Below are 15,593 nucleotides of genomic sequence, written 5' to 3' on the forward strand. Positions count from 1 at the left end.
AATTTAAAAGATGGGAAAGTTTAATTTAATTATATATTTGCCTTAATAAAAGATGTTGTGACCACTCTTCTAAATCAAAAATCATAATTTTATCATTATAATGTTCTCTTAAGTTCAGCAAGAACTAGTGAGCACAAGTTTTATAACATGATAATGCCTCACCATAAAAGTTTAGCTTGCTTTTTTTTGTAAAGTGCCAATGAGAAAGTAAGAAACACAATGCATTAACATTTTTGAAAGTATTCAAAGATAAAAACGTGAAAGCTAGATTAAAAAATTTATGAGCCATTGATTTTCAAGAGCTTACTTTATAAACATTTTTTTGTTTATAAAAGATTTCCTGTTCTTTTGCTATAATTGATAATTGATCTCCTTACCTTCTCCGTAATTAGGAACCATTATTCCATGTGTAGTATGTGCACAATTGGTGGTACACAAGAAGATTTTAAGTATTAAGTGCACAAAGCTTTTTATGTTAATAGCTATATATTTACATTAACATGTACTAGAAAATTGCTCATTGCTAATAAAACCTGTGATCTCACTAATAATCATGCTTAGGGGAAGTTTAAAAACGTGAATCCATTTAAGAAAACACAGCATACTAAGTATACAATAGTAGAGACAGTATTTGAATGTGACAAACAAATCTAAAACGTGGCTTGAGAACAATTTTAGAAACCACTGCCTTAAGAGGGTGTCTCTTTCCTTGGGACTTCCCTGGTGGTGCAGTGGTTAAGACTCCACACTCCCAATGCAGGGGGCACAGGTTTGATCTCTAGTCAGGGAATTGGATCCCAAATACATGCCTCCATAAGAGTTTGCATGTCATAACTAAGGAGCCCACCTGCTGCAACTAAGACCCAGTGCAACCAAATAAATATTTTTTCTTTCCTAGATTAAATTTTCTCCCCTCATTCTCTCCAGCAGAATTCTTAACATTTGAAAACATGGTAAGAAGCTTAAGCTTCTCCCTACACATCTACTATAATTTCAACTTTCTGACATAAAAAAAGTTAACATTGTCCCTATTTCATGCAGCAAGCCATCTTAAATTATAAGTGTGATTTAAGATCCTTAAGATAGGCCTTCACAAAGACAAAGAACCTTTATTATTAATTCTATTATCATTTATTAGCCCTTCACTTTTAAATCTATTAATTTGTACAATTAAAATGCCAATGTTTTTGTCAGAATTATAAAACCACTGAAATGGAAGAAAACTTTAGTGATTAACTAACTAGTCCAGTAGGCTTCAACCAGTGTTCCATGGAGCTAGATTTCAACAGAGGTTTAACAGGGGCCACTTTAGGAGCAAGGAGATGGTAAAACAGATGAAAAGCTATGTCCACTACCCACACTCACTTAACAAGAGTAGGTTTGCTTTTATTGCTTTTGTATAACAGATTTACTTAAGGCTTTCTTCCTCAAAACTAAAGGTTTATTTCAAACACTTTTTTAAAAAGCTTAAAAACCACTCATCTATTCCAATTCTCTCATTTTATAAATAAGAAGTCAAATCCAAAGATAAAAAACTGACTTTCTCAACATCACACAACCAACACAATTCAGTACTGTGTTTGAATACGACACCCAATTTCTTGATTCTAATCTTCAAATGTCCAGTGCTCTGTCTCAGTGTCTCAAATTTTGTGTGACAATCATCCTATAGAGCTTGGTAAAAAAGCAGATTTCCAGAATTAATCCTCAGAGATCTGGATGAGAGCAGACTGGGGCCGAGGCACAGAAACCTATATTTTACTAGGGACTATGAATGAGTCTGACAAAGGTAATGCGCTCATCACACTTTACTAACAAGCACTGCACTATACAAGAAAACCACTCTATGTCTAAGCGCATCTAAATTTTAGATACAAAGTGTTCTCTACAATGTATTCCTTTAATGGAATACATTCCAACCAGAGACTCTGGATTGTTCTTGCTTCCTTGCAAAGTCTCTGAAAAATCCCACATGATAAGGCTTATTTCAGTATGTTTTACCAAACACAGTACATGCTATTTACAACCTCAAAGTGGGCATCAGTTTTCACTTAGACAAAGAGTGTTGAGGGGGACAAAAAGCATGTTAAGTGCTACTTTCAAAATTTTAACTTAGATTAATGAAAATGTGTAAGTGAAGAAGAAAAGACCATGAGTCAAGATTTCACCTACTTCTGGCTTTTGGCAAGCATGTCATGTACAAACCCAGGGGGGAATCCTTAGAAAACGAACCACTTAAGGAAAAGGTTTCTATGTATTTACACAGGTTCAAAATGTATGAGAACGTTAACAGTATTTCATATAGATTTTAATTAACTCAAGTTAAAATTTGGGTAGTTAGAACTATTTCCAAATCAAATTTAAAGGGTAAATACATTCAGAATGTTTTTAAGTATATATTTTACTTCATAATTTCTGGTTCATTTATGGTTCATTCACTTACGAAAATAAACTGGAGTTCATACATAAAGTTCCTTTTATAATTCACAGTCATCTAAGAAGTCTTATTGTAACATAAACCATAGATTTGTAAATAAATGGAACCAATGTCACTATATAGCATAAAAGACAAACATATCTATAAGAAAGTTGAGGGGATAAACCTAAGTTGAATAAATAAAAGGCAAACGTTGTTTCAGTATACACAATGAACCTTCAGAAAACTGATATTTGAAAAAAATACATTTACGTACATAAACGTACCTTTAGGAGTATACATGCCTTGTTGCATAGAACCTCCAGGTTCAAAAACAGGAGCCTTAAAATCAGCTACAGCTGATAAAACTGATTCAAAGCTGTAACTTCCTGGAATAATGCCACTTTTGGGATTTGGATTTTCTGGAATATGATGTACGTGTCAAGAAAAAAAATTAATAACCAAAAGCCAGATTTAGCTTACCAAAGTATTCTAGTTTCTAACTTCCTTTGCAAAAAGATGCAGAGTAATTGGCTGTAATACATAAAGTCGGCCACAAGAGGGGTATATACTACAACAGTTCAATAATAACTTTTTATTAACCGTGAATTTTTAAAATAGTTCAATCTAGAAGCCTACTAATACATGCTGAAGTAGTTCTGAAATATATTTCCCCCAAAACAAATTAATACAGTTTCAGGAAATGAAAAAAAAAAACTTTTAAAATTAATCTCCATTTTCATCATTTTGCAAATAATGTACTTTCCCTTAGAAAATCAAAGATAGTATACTAAAAATCAGGCCAGATTTTTATGAGCAAAGATTGTTTTTCCAAAAACAAAAAAGGTCATCCTCAAAATAAGAAGAAAAGAAGATACTAAGCAAATTTTTTAAAAAGAAGAAAACCAGAAAACCACAAGGATTCTTTCCTATTGGTTTCACATTAAAGCTATACAATTCTTTCTAAATGAAAGTTACAGAGAATGTTTTTGCTCTTTTACAGCCCTGATACACAGTATATAATGGTTGAATGAAATCATCAAACAGTATCAAATTGTTGGCTGCTTGAGCCTGGATGGGAGGGGAGCTTGGGGGAGAATGGATACATGTATATGCAGGGCTGAGTCCCTTTGCTGTGCACCTGAAATTATCACAACATTGTCAATCAGCTGTACTCTAACACAAAATTAAAAGTTAAAAAAAAATTGTTGGCTGTTTAAGAAAATCTTCAAGGTTATAAAACAGGCATTGTAATAGGAGCTTTTCCACAAAATTTTAGCCAATTATTTCAAATATAATCATAATGTACAAAGTAAATTTAGTCAAAAATTCACAAATAAGTTTTATCACAAAATAACATGATGATCTTTGTCTAAAAGTTTATTAACAATAATTTAAAAAATAATAGTGTCCATTGTATGCTCAGTCCTAGACAGAGAAACATAAAAGTTTTTAAAGTTTGTAGACAATAGTCTTTGACCTTAAAAACCTCTTGGTTTAAAACTGAATTCTAAGAAAAAATCCTCAGAATGTTTAAAACTCTGGTAATGATAATTATAAGATACCTCTCTAAATTTTAACCATGAATTCCAGCCTGGCTATAGAGATAAAGTAGACCTAGCTACCTTTTACCAAGTGTCCAGCTCCCTTTACTACTGCTGTCCTAGGTCAGATTCTTAGGGTGCCCAGAGCCACCAGTCCTGATGCCTAACCAAGTTCTAACAAGAGCACCCTGAGAGGTGACAATTAGAGGCAAAAAAATCTGCCACTGGTCTTGAACAAAGAATTGAAGAAACAATTGGAGTTTTTTTCCATATTATTTTTCAACTTCAAAAAAAGTTTTCATCAAAAGTGATATATCTTTAATCCACAAATATTACTTGTAACTTAGATCCTGCAACTAACAGAAAATTAAACTTTTAAAAGGATATGAGGTCCAGCAATGAACTATGTGTTCTGTCATTCATACACAGCTGGGCTACCATCTCTGCTCTGAGAATCTCATCATCAGACATTCCTACAATTAAAAATAAAATTAATACATCTGAATATCTATATGTTATAAAGAAACAACTTACCATACAACTTATTAAGCTATTTTACAAAAAGTGAGATGCTTCAAAAATTAAAGAGCAAAGAATACAATGCCCCAGTATAACTGTAGTTTCACTACCCTGATATTTGTAGTTCCCTTAGGTAAGGGGTTTTTTAAAGGATATTCTAAAATGAGTACCAATGGTAAAACATATCATGTCAAGAGTTCAAAACACATTCTTTCCTTTTTTTCCATAAAGCAGTTACTACCACAAGGAGTGGGGAGAGAAGGGAGGTTAATAGTTAATATCCAAGTATTTGTATTAATGCTTTTTACCTAAATGTAAACGAAGACTCAAAAGAATCACAAGAAATGTAAGAGCGCCTTCTAACATGGATCTTTCATGCTCTGCATCAAGTACTGTGTTTTGATGTTGTGAAGCCATTGTCAACAAATCCACTACCTTAAATCTATTAAAAAAATATTTGAGACAGATTTTTTAACGTTAAAACAAAATTAGCTTAAATTCCAAATACTTCCTAATACCTGTCTCAATAAAATTATGCTTACCTTTCAAAGACAGATGAAATAAAATAATCTGGATCAAGTCTAGATGCACAAACCTTTACAAACAAAAAAATTTTTAAATAAATAAAACCTACAAACTTTATTTCTCAATATTCAGTTTTATTTCTTCTCCACGCACCCCCCACCCTCGCCCCCCTGCCCCGCAGCTGCACCACACAGCTTGCAGAATCTTAGTTCCCTGACCAGGGACTGAACCAGGCCCCAGCAGTGAAAGTGCCGAGTCTTAACCACTGGACCACCAGGGAATTCCCCAGGTTTACCGCTTGTGTTAATCGTGTTTTTTATTTTCTGTATCTTATGATGTTCTGACATCTAGAGAGGCCCTAGAGACTAGGGGAGAAACTACACCTCTTAAGGCTAGCTAATTCCAAAAGACAATAAACAGCTTACTTGGGAGCAAGTCTCTCATATGCAAGTCATTCATGCCCTTTATTTAACTCACGTACCAAGCCAATATTCCCCCTGGCCCCCTACCCAGGGCAGGTACCAGATAGCTGGGGACAGCCTTTATGCCCCAAAACCCACCAAGATTATTCAAACTAGCCAATCCTAAACTATTTCCCCTGCCCTGCCTTGCCTTTCCTATGGAAACCCCAATAAAGCTTCTGGTCTAGAATTTCCCCTCTCTCTCCCCTCACTCCTCCTTCCTCCTCCTGACCAAAATCTAATGCTTCCCCTCTGGTCCTGCATGGTGTGGCATGCCCCCTTCCTTTGGAAAATGTAAAATTCTTCTTTCAATAGCACTGGCCTCTCTGTGTCATCATTCAGTCACCTCTATAAATTAAAATCCTACAGGTACAAATGAGATAACTTCTAAAGTACAACATCTGCATCATCAAGTTGGCTTACCTGTAATAGGTAAATGTCAGGATCAATCATGGAATTACAGAAATGAGACTGGACATAGGTCATGGCTTGTCCTTTGATTTGCAGACCATTTCTTACCCACATATTGCTATGGATTTCAGCAAGACTTGCCTAGTAAAACAAAAATTAAGTAAACTGGACAAAGAAATCATCTAAAGTCAATCTTTATAAAATAGTGTTACAATAAACAATCATTTCAAAATATCCTATAACTTAATCACAGCATAAGCCTGACATTCTGTCCAATGTTTAAGCTATTCAGTTCAAATATATAATTTTAAATTTTACAATGATCTTTTGGAGCTTATACATGAGTTAGTTTTCCATGATGATTCCTGGATACATGTATAACAATATTCACTAAAATCTTTAATGAGGACTCATTGACACTTACATTTAACTTTTTCCTCTTCAAAAAAAAACATACATAATGATTAAACACAGGAATAAGCATAGAACAAAGCTAATTTTTCAAGATCAATTAATATAATCTATATCTTTAATTGGTTCTAACTCAGCCTTCAATCTAAACTAGTCATTTTCTAAGATTTGGCAAGAGAAGGTCAGATTAGAATAAGTTTTCTTACTATATTAATATTTAATTCTTCATGTATTTATGTCTTGTATCAACTAAAACTAAGCACAGTCATAACGTCATCTCTTATTTGTTCCTAACTCCCAGAGGTAAAGTTCAATAATGATTAACAAATCTAAAATTGCCAGGAAAAATAAATTGAAGTGCAAATCCCCCTAATGTATACAAAAGGTGGTCCACAAAATCACAGCATTAGAAATGGAAGAAACCACAGTGCATACGTAGGCTAATTCCTCTCTCTTTTCTCTCCTTTCACGTTATAGATGGGGAAATTAAGAATCAAGTAGGTGAATCACTCCAAACAACATAGATAATAAAATAGTGGTGGCACCAAGGCTAGAATCTGTTGAGTTTCCTAACTCCCAAAACAGTGCTGTAGAATGTTAAAACCCACCCCCCATAAGTAAATATAGTGAAAAGAATACCTGAGGAAATTATAACTAAATGTAAATATCATTAAAAAAATACATATAATCTGACAAAACTACAAAAACGAAATTGTTTTTTTTTAATTTCAAACATTTTGGCTACAATAACTGATAAAGGCCTACAAATAAAATAAAGGAAGAATCACTTAACCAAGGAATTCAAAACCTTTTAAAAGCCTGAATACATACCTGAATTTGGAGTGGGTGAATCATTAGTTTCATTAACATTTCCTGATCTGGTAAAACAGAATCCAAATCTAGTTCTTGGCATTTCACAGCCTAAAAATTATGATTAAAAAAGTTACTAATTCAATATGTATTTTCCTATATTCAAAAAACAGAGTTGTTAAATGACAGTCTTACCTTACTCAAAAACATAGCATAATAACGATGTAGTGGCAGGTGAAAAGTGACTTGGTTAGGTGCTGGCTGGAAATAAACAAAATCCGGAAGTCAAAGAACACTTCACTGAATTCAAAGAAGGTTTTAAAATGCTAAAACCACACTTTCACTTTGATTTATTCCCCTATACTTTTTTATCGAAAAGTGAAATTTTAGAAGTTGTAGCTTAAAAACCCAGTGTAGATAAAATTATTCCATTTTAAATACCTAAATGCAAGTTCCTTAAAGGCAGAAATTGTATACTCCTCAACTTTGAATCCTCTATTTAGCACAGAGCAAGGGATGGAATAGATGTCCCTCCACAGTAGGCCATTTGGGAATCTTCAGATGTATGCATACCAAACATGATGTATCATGATAACAAGAACAGTAACCACAACTAACATCCACTGAGCACTGACTGTGCCCGTCATTGTGCTAATAAGCACTTTATTCAGATTTAATTTAATCCTAGGAGAACCCAATGGGGTAGAAACTGAGTATTCTCATTTTATAAATTCAAGTTTAAAAACCTTAAGTAACTTCCTAAAGTTAACAAGTAGTGAACTGAGAAGCTGGTTTGAACTCCACTGTTACATTCAGCTCTAAACTGAGGTGCAGTTAAAGGGCTTACCTAGTTGGGAGAGACGCTCCCCATATCAGTGGTGAACACACAGTCTCTATAGGAAAGCTTAGTACAATACATGTCAAAGACCTTTTGGTATTCTTGTGAGTATTATAAAAATTGTACTTTAAATCCATGACTCCCATGGGTCACGCTATCACTATAGGGCAAAAGTACAACACAGTTGTCCTTCTTAAACAAACAAGAAAAATTAAAAATTAAAAGGTATTATTTATTTTTAATGCCTCTATAAGTTTTAAGTAAAGTTTCTCCTGTTAAAAAATTTTACCCAAAATATTCAGATAATTATGCCAGTGTAATATCAGTATAGAATTATAAAGATTTACATGCAATATATCCCCATCCCTGAAATAATTTTTTCTAAAACCAATAAGAGAATAAGATCCTCCTCAACATGTGAATAAATGCCTAAAGAAAATTGTTCTAATAAATAAACATCTGGCTTCCATAAAAAGTAAAGAGTTTCTGACACATGCTGCAATATGGATGAACCTTCAAGACATCCTGCTAAGTGAAATAAGCCAGTCACAAAAATACATATATTGTATGATTGCACTTACATGAGGTACTTAGAGTAGTCAACCACAGAGACACACAGTATAATGATGGTTGTCAAAGACTGGGGGGCAAGGAAAATGGGGAGTTTCCTGGGTATAGAGCTTTAGTTTTACAAAACAAAAAGTTCTGGAGGTTGATTGTACAACAATATGAACATGCTACCGAACTGTATACTTTAAAAATGGTTAATAAGATGGTAAATTTTATTTTATGTGCATTTTACCACAATCAAAAATAAAAATAAAACAAGCTTGCCCTCCATTACTATAATCACTTTAGTAAAATAATCTATACTAACTAGCTAAATCAGAATCTCCTTCAATTTCCTTTGAAGGCAGCATCAAGAACAATGGCTAAGCGCAGACTCTCAAAAGCTGGATATGCATGAGTTCAAATCCCGATTCTGCCACCTACAGCTGTAAAACTGTGAGCAAGTTACTTAACTTCTCTGTGCCTAAGTTGCCTGACCTGTAAAGTGGAGACAATAAGCAGTTGGAAGGCTGTGGGGATCAAGTAAGAGAACATAGTACCCAACACACATTTCTATTAATTACTAAGCCACAGACTATCTTGTCTTTCAAGGCTTAAGCATATGCTAAACACACATTCTTCCATAGTGTTACATTTCATAACTCCCCCTTGTCCAATGTCACAAATTAGCCACTTGAAAAACTCTTCTTCCACTCCTTCCATATATACTGAGGTGGTCCTCAGGTTCCATTCTTGGCTTTCTACTCTTCTCATTCTAGGTGACTTTATCCAGTTCATAGCTTCAATTGCCAAACCAAGACAACTCCCAAATCTCAGCAGAAATCTCACTACTAAACTCCAAACCCTACCCTACATGCAAGTGTCTACTGAACATCAACACCTGATATCCCACGGGGACCACAAATACACTGTGTCCAAACGATACTCAGCATCTGTGCCCTAAAACTCAATCGTCCTCATTGTTTCTTCTCCAAATTCCCAGTAATACAAATCTGAAATGTAGACTCCTTCCTTCCCGCAAACCTCCTACATTTCATAAGGTACCAAAGTGTGATTTTCTAAGTAGCTCTTACCTCTACTTCCTCTTCTCTTTCCACACTACCCCTAACTAATCTTAGCTCAGGCCCTCAACATTTAGTGCCTAGATTTCAGTGCTAGCCTTTGCTTCTATTCTTACCCTCTGTAAGAAACTTTCTGTGGTATCTGCCTAGTTCACAACCCTTCCCATCTTCTCAGAATGTTCCTTCCTATCCCAACTTCCACATACACAACACAGGGACTGGAGCCTGATAGTCAAGTTTACAGTAGCCACATCTGACTAGATCAGGGCAGCGGATACTTAACCCATCGTGGGCAATGAGGTTCTCTCTCACTTGAAAATTAAACTGGGATTTAAAGACATCTGCGGAGAGTCTTGGAGTATGGCTGAAACTGCAATATTAAGCAACTGTAGGAAGGTAATATTTAACCACCTAGGCAAAAAAGCACAGAAAACCAATCTACAGAAAGGGAAGAAAAAATGAGGCAGAAAAGGCAAAACTAAAGTAAGAGACAGGAGTTCTGTTCAACGTTCCACTTGGTTCCTGGACTCCAGATGCCATAAGATCCCTGAAGGGCCTCTCTATACTCATAATAAATTATCCCTCCTTTAAATCAGGCTGCCTCAAAAATGTTTTTTCCCTTGCACTCAAAAGAACCTTAATTAATACATCTATTTAAACCGTGATATATTGCCAGGAGGTGGTCTTACTGAAACACTAATTTAACCTTGTACTTCCCCATTCATCATCTTTTAATGGCTCCCTATGGTTTTAACCTCCTTTAACCTTTCAACTCCTGAGAGACAGGGCTTACCTCTCCAGCCTCATCTCCTGTCATATAAACTCACACACCACAGGTAGTGCCTTTGTATATGCTTTTCCCTCTGCCTCAAATGCTATATATCCTTCCTCCCACTGGATATTAACATACCTTTAAGAAACTCTGCTGAAATGACATTTCTACTAGGAAGCTTTTCCTGAGTCCCTCAGGGTAAATGAAATGCTCTACGCTATTCTCCCCGGTAGCTCCCTGGTCACAACTTTACAGAAGCACTCTGATCAAATTAGCCATTTACTTGTCTTCCATTTCCTTAAATTAGGAACCGTTTCATCACTGTATCCCCAGCGTTTAGAACATAGTAAACATTCTATAAATATTTGCTAGATGAACACGTGTTCTACTTCCCTCTTATAAGAGACGGCACTAATCAAACTACTCTGCTACATACTCACAGACGTTGCTACATACTCATAAATGTTGCTCTGCTATATACTCATAAATAATATTCAGTATTTAAGGATTCTTAAATGGCCTACACTTTGGGAAAACTTATTCCATCCTGTGTTTCTAAGTGATTGTTTGATTTGGCTTAATTCAGTTCAAAAAATATTATTTGCTTAATCTGTGCTGGATTACTACAATAACTTCTGACCTCCACTCTCAAGGCTGGAAGAAAAACAAATATCACACATGAAATATGTGCCTTTTAGTCCATCCTCATTGGCTAACATTATTATCTTAAACAAACAGATGAGGAGATGAACTCAGCAATGCTTTAAAACTACAAAATCGCAGAGCTACATGGTTTGTGGCAGAGCCACAATTTACACTCAGGTATGCCTGACTCTAACGCTCTTTCCACTGCCAACAGCCAGTAGAGTTGAAATACTACCAGTCAAGGAGTTGAGAGATGTGAGCTCTGGACCCAGAAATACCAGTAGTTTGCTATACAACTACAGGCAAGTCATTTAATACCTCTGCATCTCCATTTTACATCTAAAAAAAAGGAAGGGATAATAATACATTCCCTACGTCACAGGGGTGTTTTGAGAAACAGATATATCAAAGCACTTTAAGAAACAAGAAACTTTTAAGCATTGTAAAAGACATACTGCTTGACTCCTTAAATTCTATACTTATTTTCTTTTCTATTAAAAATCTATTTAAATTTTTACCACATTCAATATCTTCCTAAAATATTTCTGTGTAAAAATATACTATTTCCTTGACTTCAGCTGCTCTGTATACCATACTTGATCCTAACTGTTCTTAAATTCACCCCAAGTTCAACCGTGGTTTAATTTCATGTCAGATACTTACTGTATAACCCTCTGTGTGTAATAATAATTTTCCCCCACTTCAATCTTCCTGCTGTCCTAGGGATGCTACCGTTTCAACAATGTCTGAAGTTTCAAATACTAATGAGAATTGGATTGAGAGAAGCTCCAGCTGAGGCCCCAGCTGACGGACTAATCTCAGTGGGGTGAAGAAGTAGTGAAGCAGGTTGAAAGCAGGATGGAGCTCTGTGGAGACTGGAGAATGTTTTCTTAAAAGACTGACTTATTACCACTTATATAAACAAAGCTTAAGGTTAAATACCAACATTTAGACAAGATGAGAATCACAGGGATTTGGTGACGGCCGAATCAGAACCCAAATGGACAAAATGGCCAGGCTGAAGGCTAAAAGGAGGAAGAAATATTGGAGGAGGAGACATCAGAGAAGGAAGACATGTTAGTTTGGGGCAGGACGGATGAGAGCTAAAGACAGTAGGGGGCTTCTCCCCTCATAAATAGTTCAGTCCTAAAGCCATCTGGGGAGGGGGAGTGGGGTTAAGAGGGGAAATAAAGCAAAATAGGCATTTATAGGTGAGGAGCCCAAAAAGGGGTATCAGAGCCCAGGGTGAGGAGAACAACTGCGTGTGTTGGGGCAGGGTGGGGGTGGGGGGATGTCAGGGGTTTTTCAGGGGGAAGAGTATCTACACAGAAGTGGGGTGTGGTCTGGCATGTGGAGTCAGGGCACCCACACAACAGGGCAGCCCAGCATACTATGTTAGAGCTAATCAGGGTGAGGAGAGTGGGGACTGACCTGGGATGAGAAGCCAGAACCTGACAGAGGTAAAGAGGACAATGACACAGGGAGCCAGCCTGGAGCAAGGAATCAAAATTCAAGCAAGGTGAGGAGATTATCCACAGGTGGAAAGGGCACAATATAGGGCATCAAAGCCAAAGCAGGATGAGGAGGGCATGCCTGGTGTGGGGATTCAGAGCACACATAGAGCAAGAAGGATTCGTCACAAAAGGGTAGTCCAGGGTGGTGAGCTGGAGCCCAAGTGGGATGAGGAGAGTGTCCACATGCAGGGCAGGGTCGAGGACAGAATGCAGGGGGAGGAGGGCACACCCATGTGCAGGAAAGGAAGGTAACTGAAATGAGGATTCGTCAGATAAATAAATATATTAAGGATAATGGCAGTCAGGTTTCTCACTGTTAGAGAAAACTAGAATAAGTCCTGTGCTATACTGGCATTTAAAGTATCAGTTTGAACTCACAGCGTTCAGTATGTATCATACAGAAATAAATATAAATGCACATATGTATACAATATCACTGAGAAGGCCTGGGAGCAGTTACCCCAAGAGCGGTGAGCACATCAAGCACCCAGATCTTGCTTTCTCAGTACTGTTCTCGACGAAAAGTAACCAAAGAGTCTTAAAGAAATGACTGATTCCGGGGATAGGACAGGGAAAATATAAGGTGAGCCTGAACCACCTTGTTGGGCCACTAAGAACAGAAGTAAGTGCTCACAGAATAACAGGACAAGTCAAAAGGACACAGAAACCTGCTTGAAGGGGTTCTCACTGGCCACAGCTGAAACAGCTTAAGCATCGAATAACAGTAGTATTGGATTCTAACCCACTGAATAAAAGCAACTATGAATCGCCACAGAAAAAAATTAGTGAATGAACTAAAAATCAGACGAGAAAACAGATGTATTTAAGATGCTTCAAAGCACGTCCTCACAAAATACTTTATTAATTACATTGAGAAAAAGGGTAACTTTATGGTCAAGAAGTCTGGCTGGTACCAACCTAATCAAATGAACAAAGAGAATATCATGAGCAATAGGACAAACAAAGATCATAAACCACCACAGAGGGCGCAATGAAAAGACTGTAACATCACTTCTGTAATATTCCTGCAAAAGATGCATAATCTGAACCTAATCATAAGAAAACCCAAATTGAGGGATGTTCTACAAAAATAAATGAGCCATATTCTTCGCAATGTTATTGCCCTGAAAGGCAAAGAAGGAATGAGAAATCATTCCAGGAGACTAGAGACATGATAGCTAAATGCAACATGTGACTCTGAATAGGATTCTTTTGCTGTAAAGGGCAATCAATGGACAATTTGTAAAACATGAATGAGTTCTAAGGATTACTTAGTAATAATATAATGTTAATTACCTAATTTTTATGGTTTTATTTGTTTATATATGAGAATGTCCTGGCTTATAGGAAATGCATACCAAAGTATTAGGGAGTAATGGGCATCAAGTTAGCAAGTTAACTCTCAAATAATTCAAGAAAAAGTACTTTGTACTCTACTTCCAACTTTCAATAAGTTTATGATTGTGTAAAAGAAAAAAACTGTAAGGAAAAAAATTAATAAAAGCCGCTTCTCTCTGCCTCCCCACCCAAGACACTAGGAGTTGCATCTGCCCAGAGTCCAGAAGTCAGATGGGGGGTTGGAGTTGTCTGAAATATGCTCTTCCTTCCACTTCTGGCAAATTCTGACCCCATTTCAGAAGAGGAATAAGGGGGCTTCTGACAGGAAACCAGGCTGACTAAAAGCAAGCCCTTACTACTGCTTCTCAGTTCATTATCAGTGATGGCCACCTCTCTTCACACCCATGGGAGAGCACCGACCCACCATAAAGCTCTGGGACCCTTGCCATCAGTCTCCCCTATCTGATTTATATCTGCACGGTCACTTTCACCTCTTTGAATGAAACTGATTTTCACTCCTGAGAAATACACATTTAATAACATTAAAGAAAATTATGTCCTTCTCTAGGAAATAAGCAAAAACAGTTATTGCACTGTAGAATCTCCTGAACGCCAAACAACTGGTCTCTTACTCCTCCTTTTTTAAAGCCTAGTGATTTTATGTTTATTCCAACATCTTTCCCTTATCCCATGAAAGGATATTCATTATTTTCAATGTTTAATGAGATATAACACTTCTTTTTTTAAATGCTTTTACATATATCAAAAATATACTTACCTCATCTACAAAGTTAATAGCATCAAACCAGTCTTGAAGAGCTTCAAGGCAGTATCTAACAACATTTCGGGTATATTCTTGAGTTTCCTAAAATAATAAGTTATATAAATTTACAGTATATAAATATGTATATGTTCAACTTCAAAGTATATGCAATATACAAAAATAATTATGTGCATTGTATATATAATGGTAAAATACACATATTTTCAAAATAACCACATTTGCCATTTCAATAAATCATCCTTTCACAAAGAATAGTGACAGTTATGAAAATTAACTAACCTGATATGAATCAAAGCTGAAAGAAATTTACGCGATGTAAATTGGGTTCCATTTCAAGTGATCCTAAAAATATAAGTTCCCTACTGTTATTAATGGGTAGAGTTTCTTTGGGGATGATAAAAAAGTTCCAGAAATGGATAGTGGTCATGGTTGCCCAGCACTGAGAATGTATTTAATGTCATTGAATTGCACACCTAAAAATGGTTAAGATGGTTAAAAAAAATTGTTATATATATTTTGCCACAATAAAAAAAAAAGAGGGCAGAACATGTAAGTACTGTACACAAGTCTGTGAATATCTTCGCTTGCAACAGAATTTAAAAGGAAGAAGAATAAGTATGTGCCATTTAAAACAAGGGTATTGTGAAAGGAAACTGCATTGTTTTGTGGAGAAGTTGATCCAGTGAAATAGGCAAGTATTAAGTTAAATGGAAAAATAAATCATGATAGCCTCTCTTTAAAAAATAGGCAAAGGATTTGAATAGACATTTCTCCAAAGAAGATCTACAAATGGCTAATAAGCACAAGAAAAAATGCCAACACTATCAGTCATTAGGAAAGTGCAAATCAAAGTCACAAGATACCGCTTCACACCTACTAGGATGGCTATAATTTTTAAAACGTTAAATAAGTGTTGGCAAGGATGTAGAGAAACTGAAACTTTCATACATTGCTGGTGGAAATATAAAATGGTA

The 15,593-nt window shown here is 35.9% G+C and overlaps 1 protein-coding gene across 1 annotated transcript in view; it reads right to left on the reverse strand.

The window, feature by feature from the left end:
• The window catches only part of UBR3 (ubiquitin protein ligase E3 component n-recognin 3), a 223,694-nt gene that overhangs the window by 110,656 nt on the left and 97,445 nt on the right, over positions 1–15,593 (reverse strand). Inside the window, exons 11-18 of the mRNA XM_057747121.1 lie at positions 14,614–14,700; positions 7,293–7,358; positions 7,119–7,208; positions 5,889–6,017; positions 5,022–5,074; positions 4,788–4,921; positions 4,349–4,433; positions 2,704–2,846 (exon numbers count right to left, since the gene is read on the reverse strand). Coding sequence (XP_057603104.1) covers positions 2,704–2,846; positions 4,349–4,433; positions 4,788–4,921; positions 5,022–5,074; positions 5,889–6,017; positions 7,119–7,208; positions 7,293–7,358; positions 14,614–14,700 — 787 coding nt within the window. The remainder of the gene's footprint in view (positions 1–2,703; positions 2,847–4,348; positions 4,434–4,787; positions 4,922–5,021; positions 5,075–5,888; positions 6,018–7,118; positions 7,209–7,292; positions 7,359–14,613; positions 14,701–15,593) is intronic.

This window comes from Hippopotamus amphibius, chromosome 8 (assembly GCF_030028045.1).
Source record: "Hippopotamus amphibius kiboko isolate mHipAmp2 chromosome 8, mHipAmp2.hap2, whole genome shotgun sequence".
NCBI classification, from domain to species: domain Eukaryota; kingdom Metazoa; phylum Chordata; class Mammalia; order Artiodactyla; family Hippopotamidae; genus Hippopotamus; species Hippopotamus amphibius.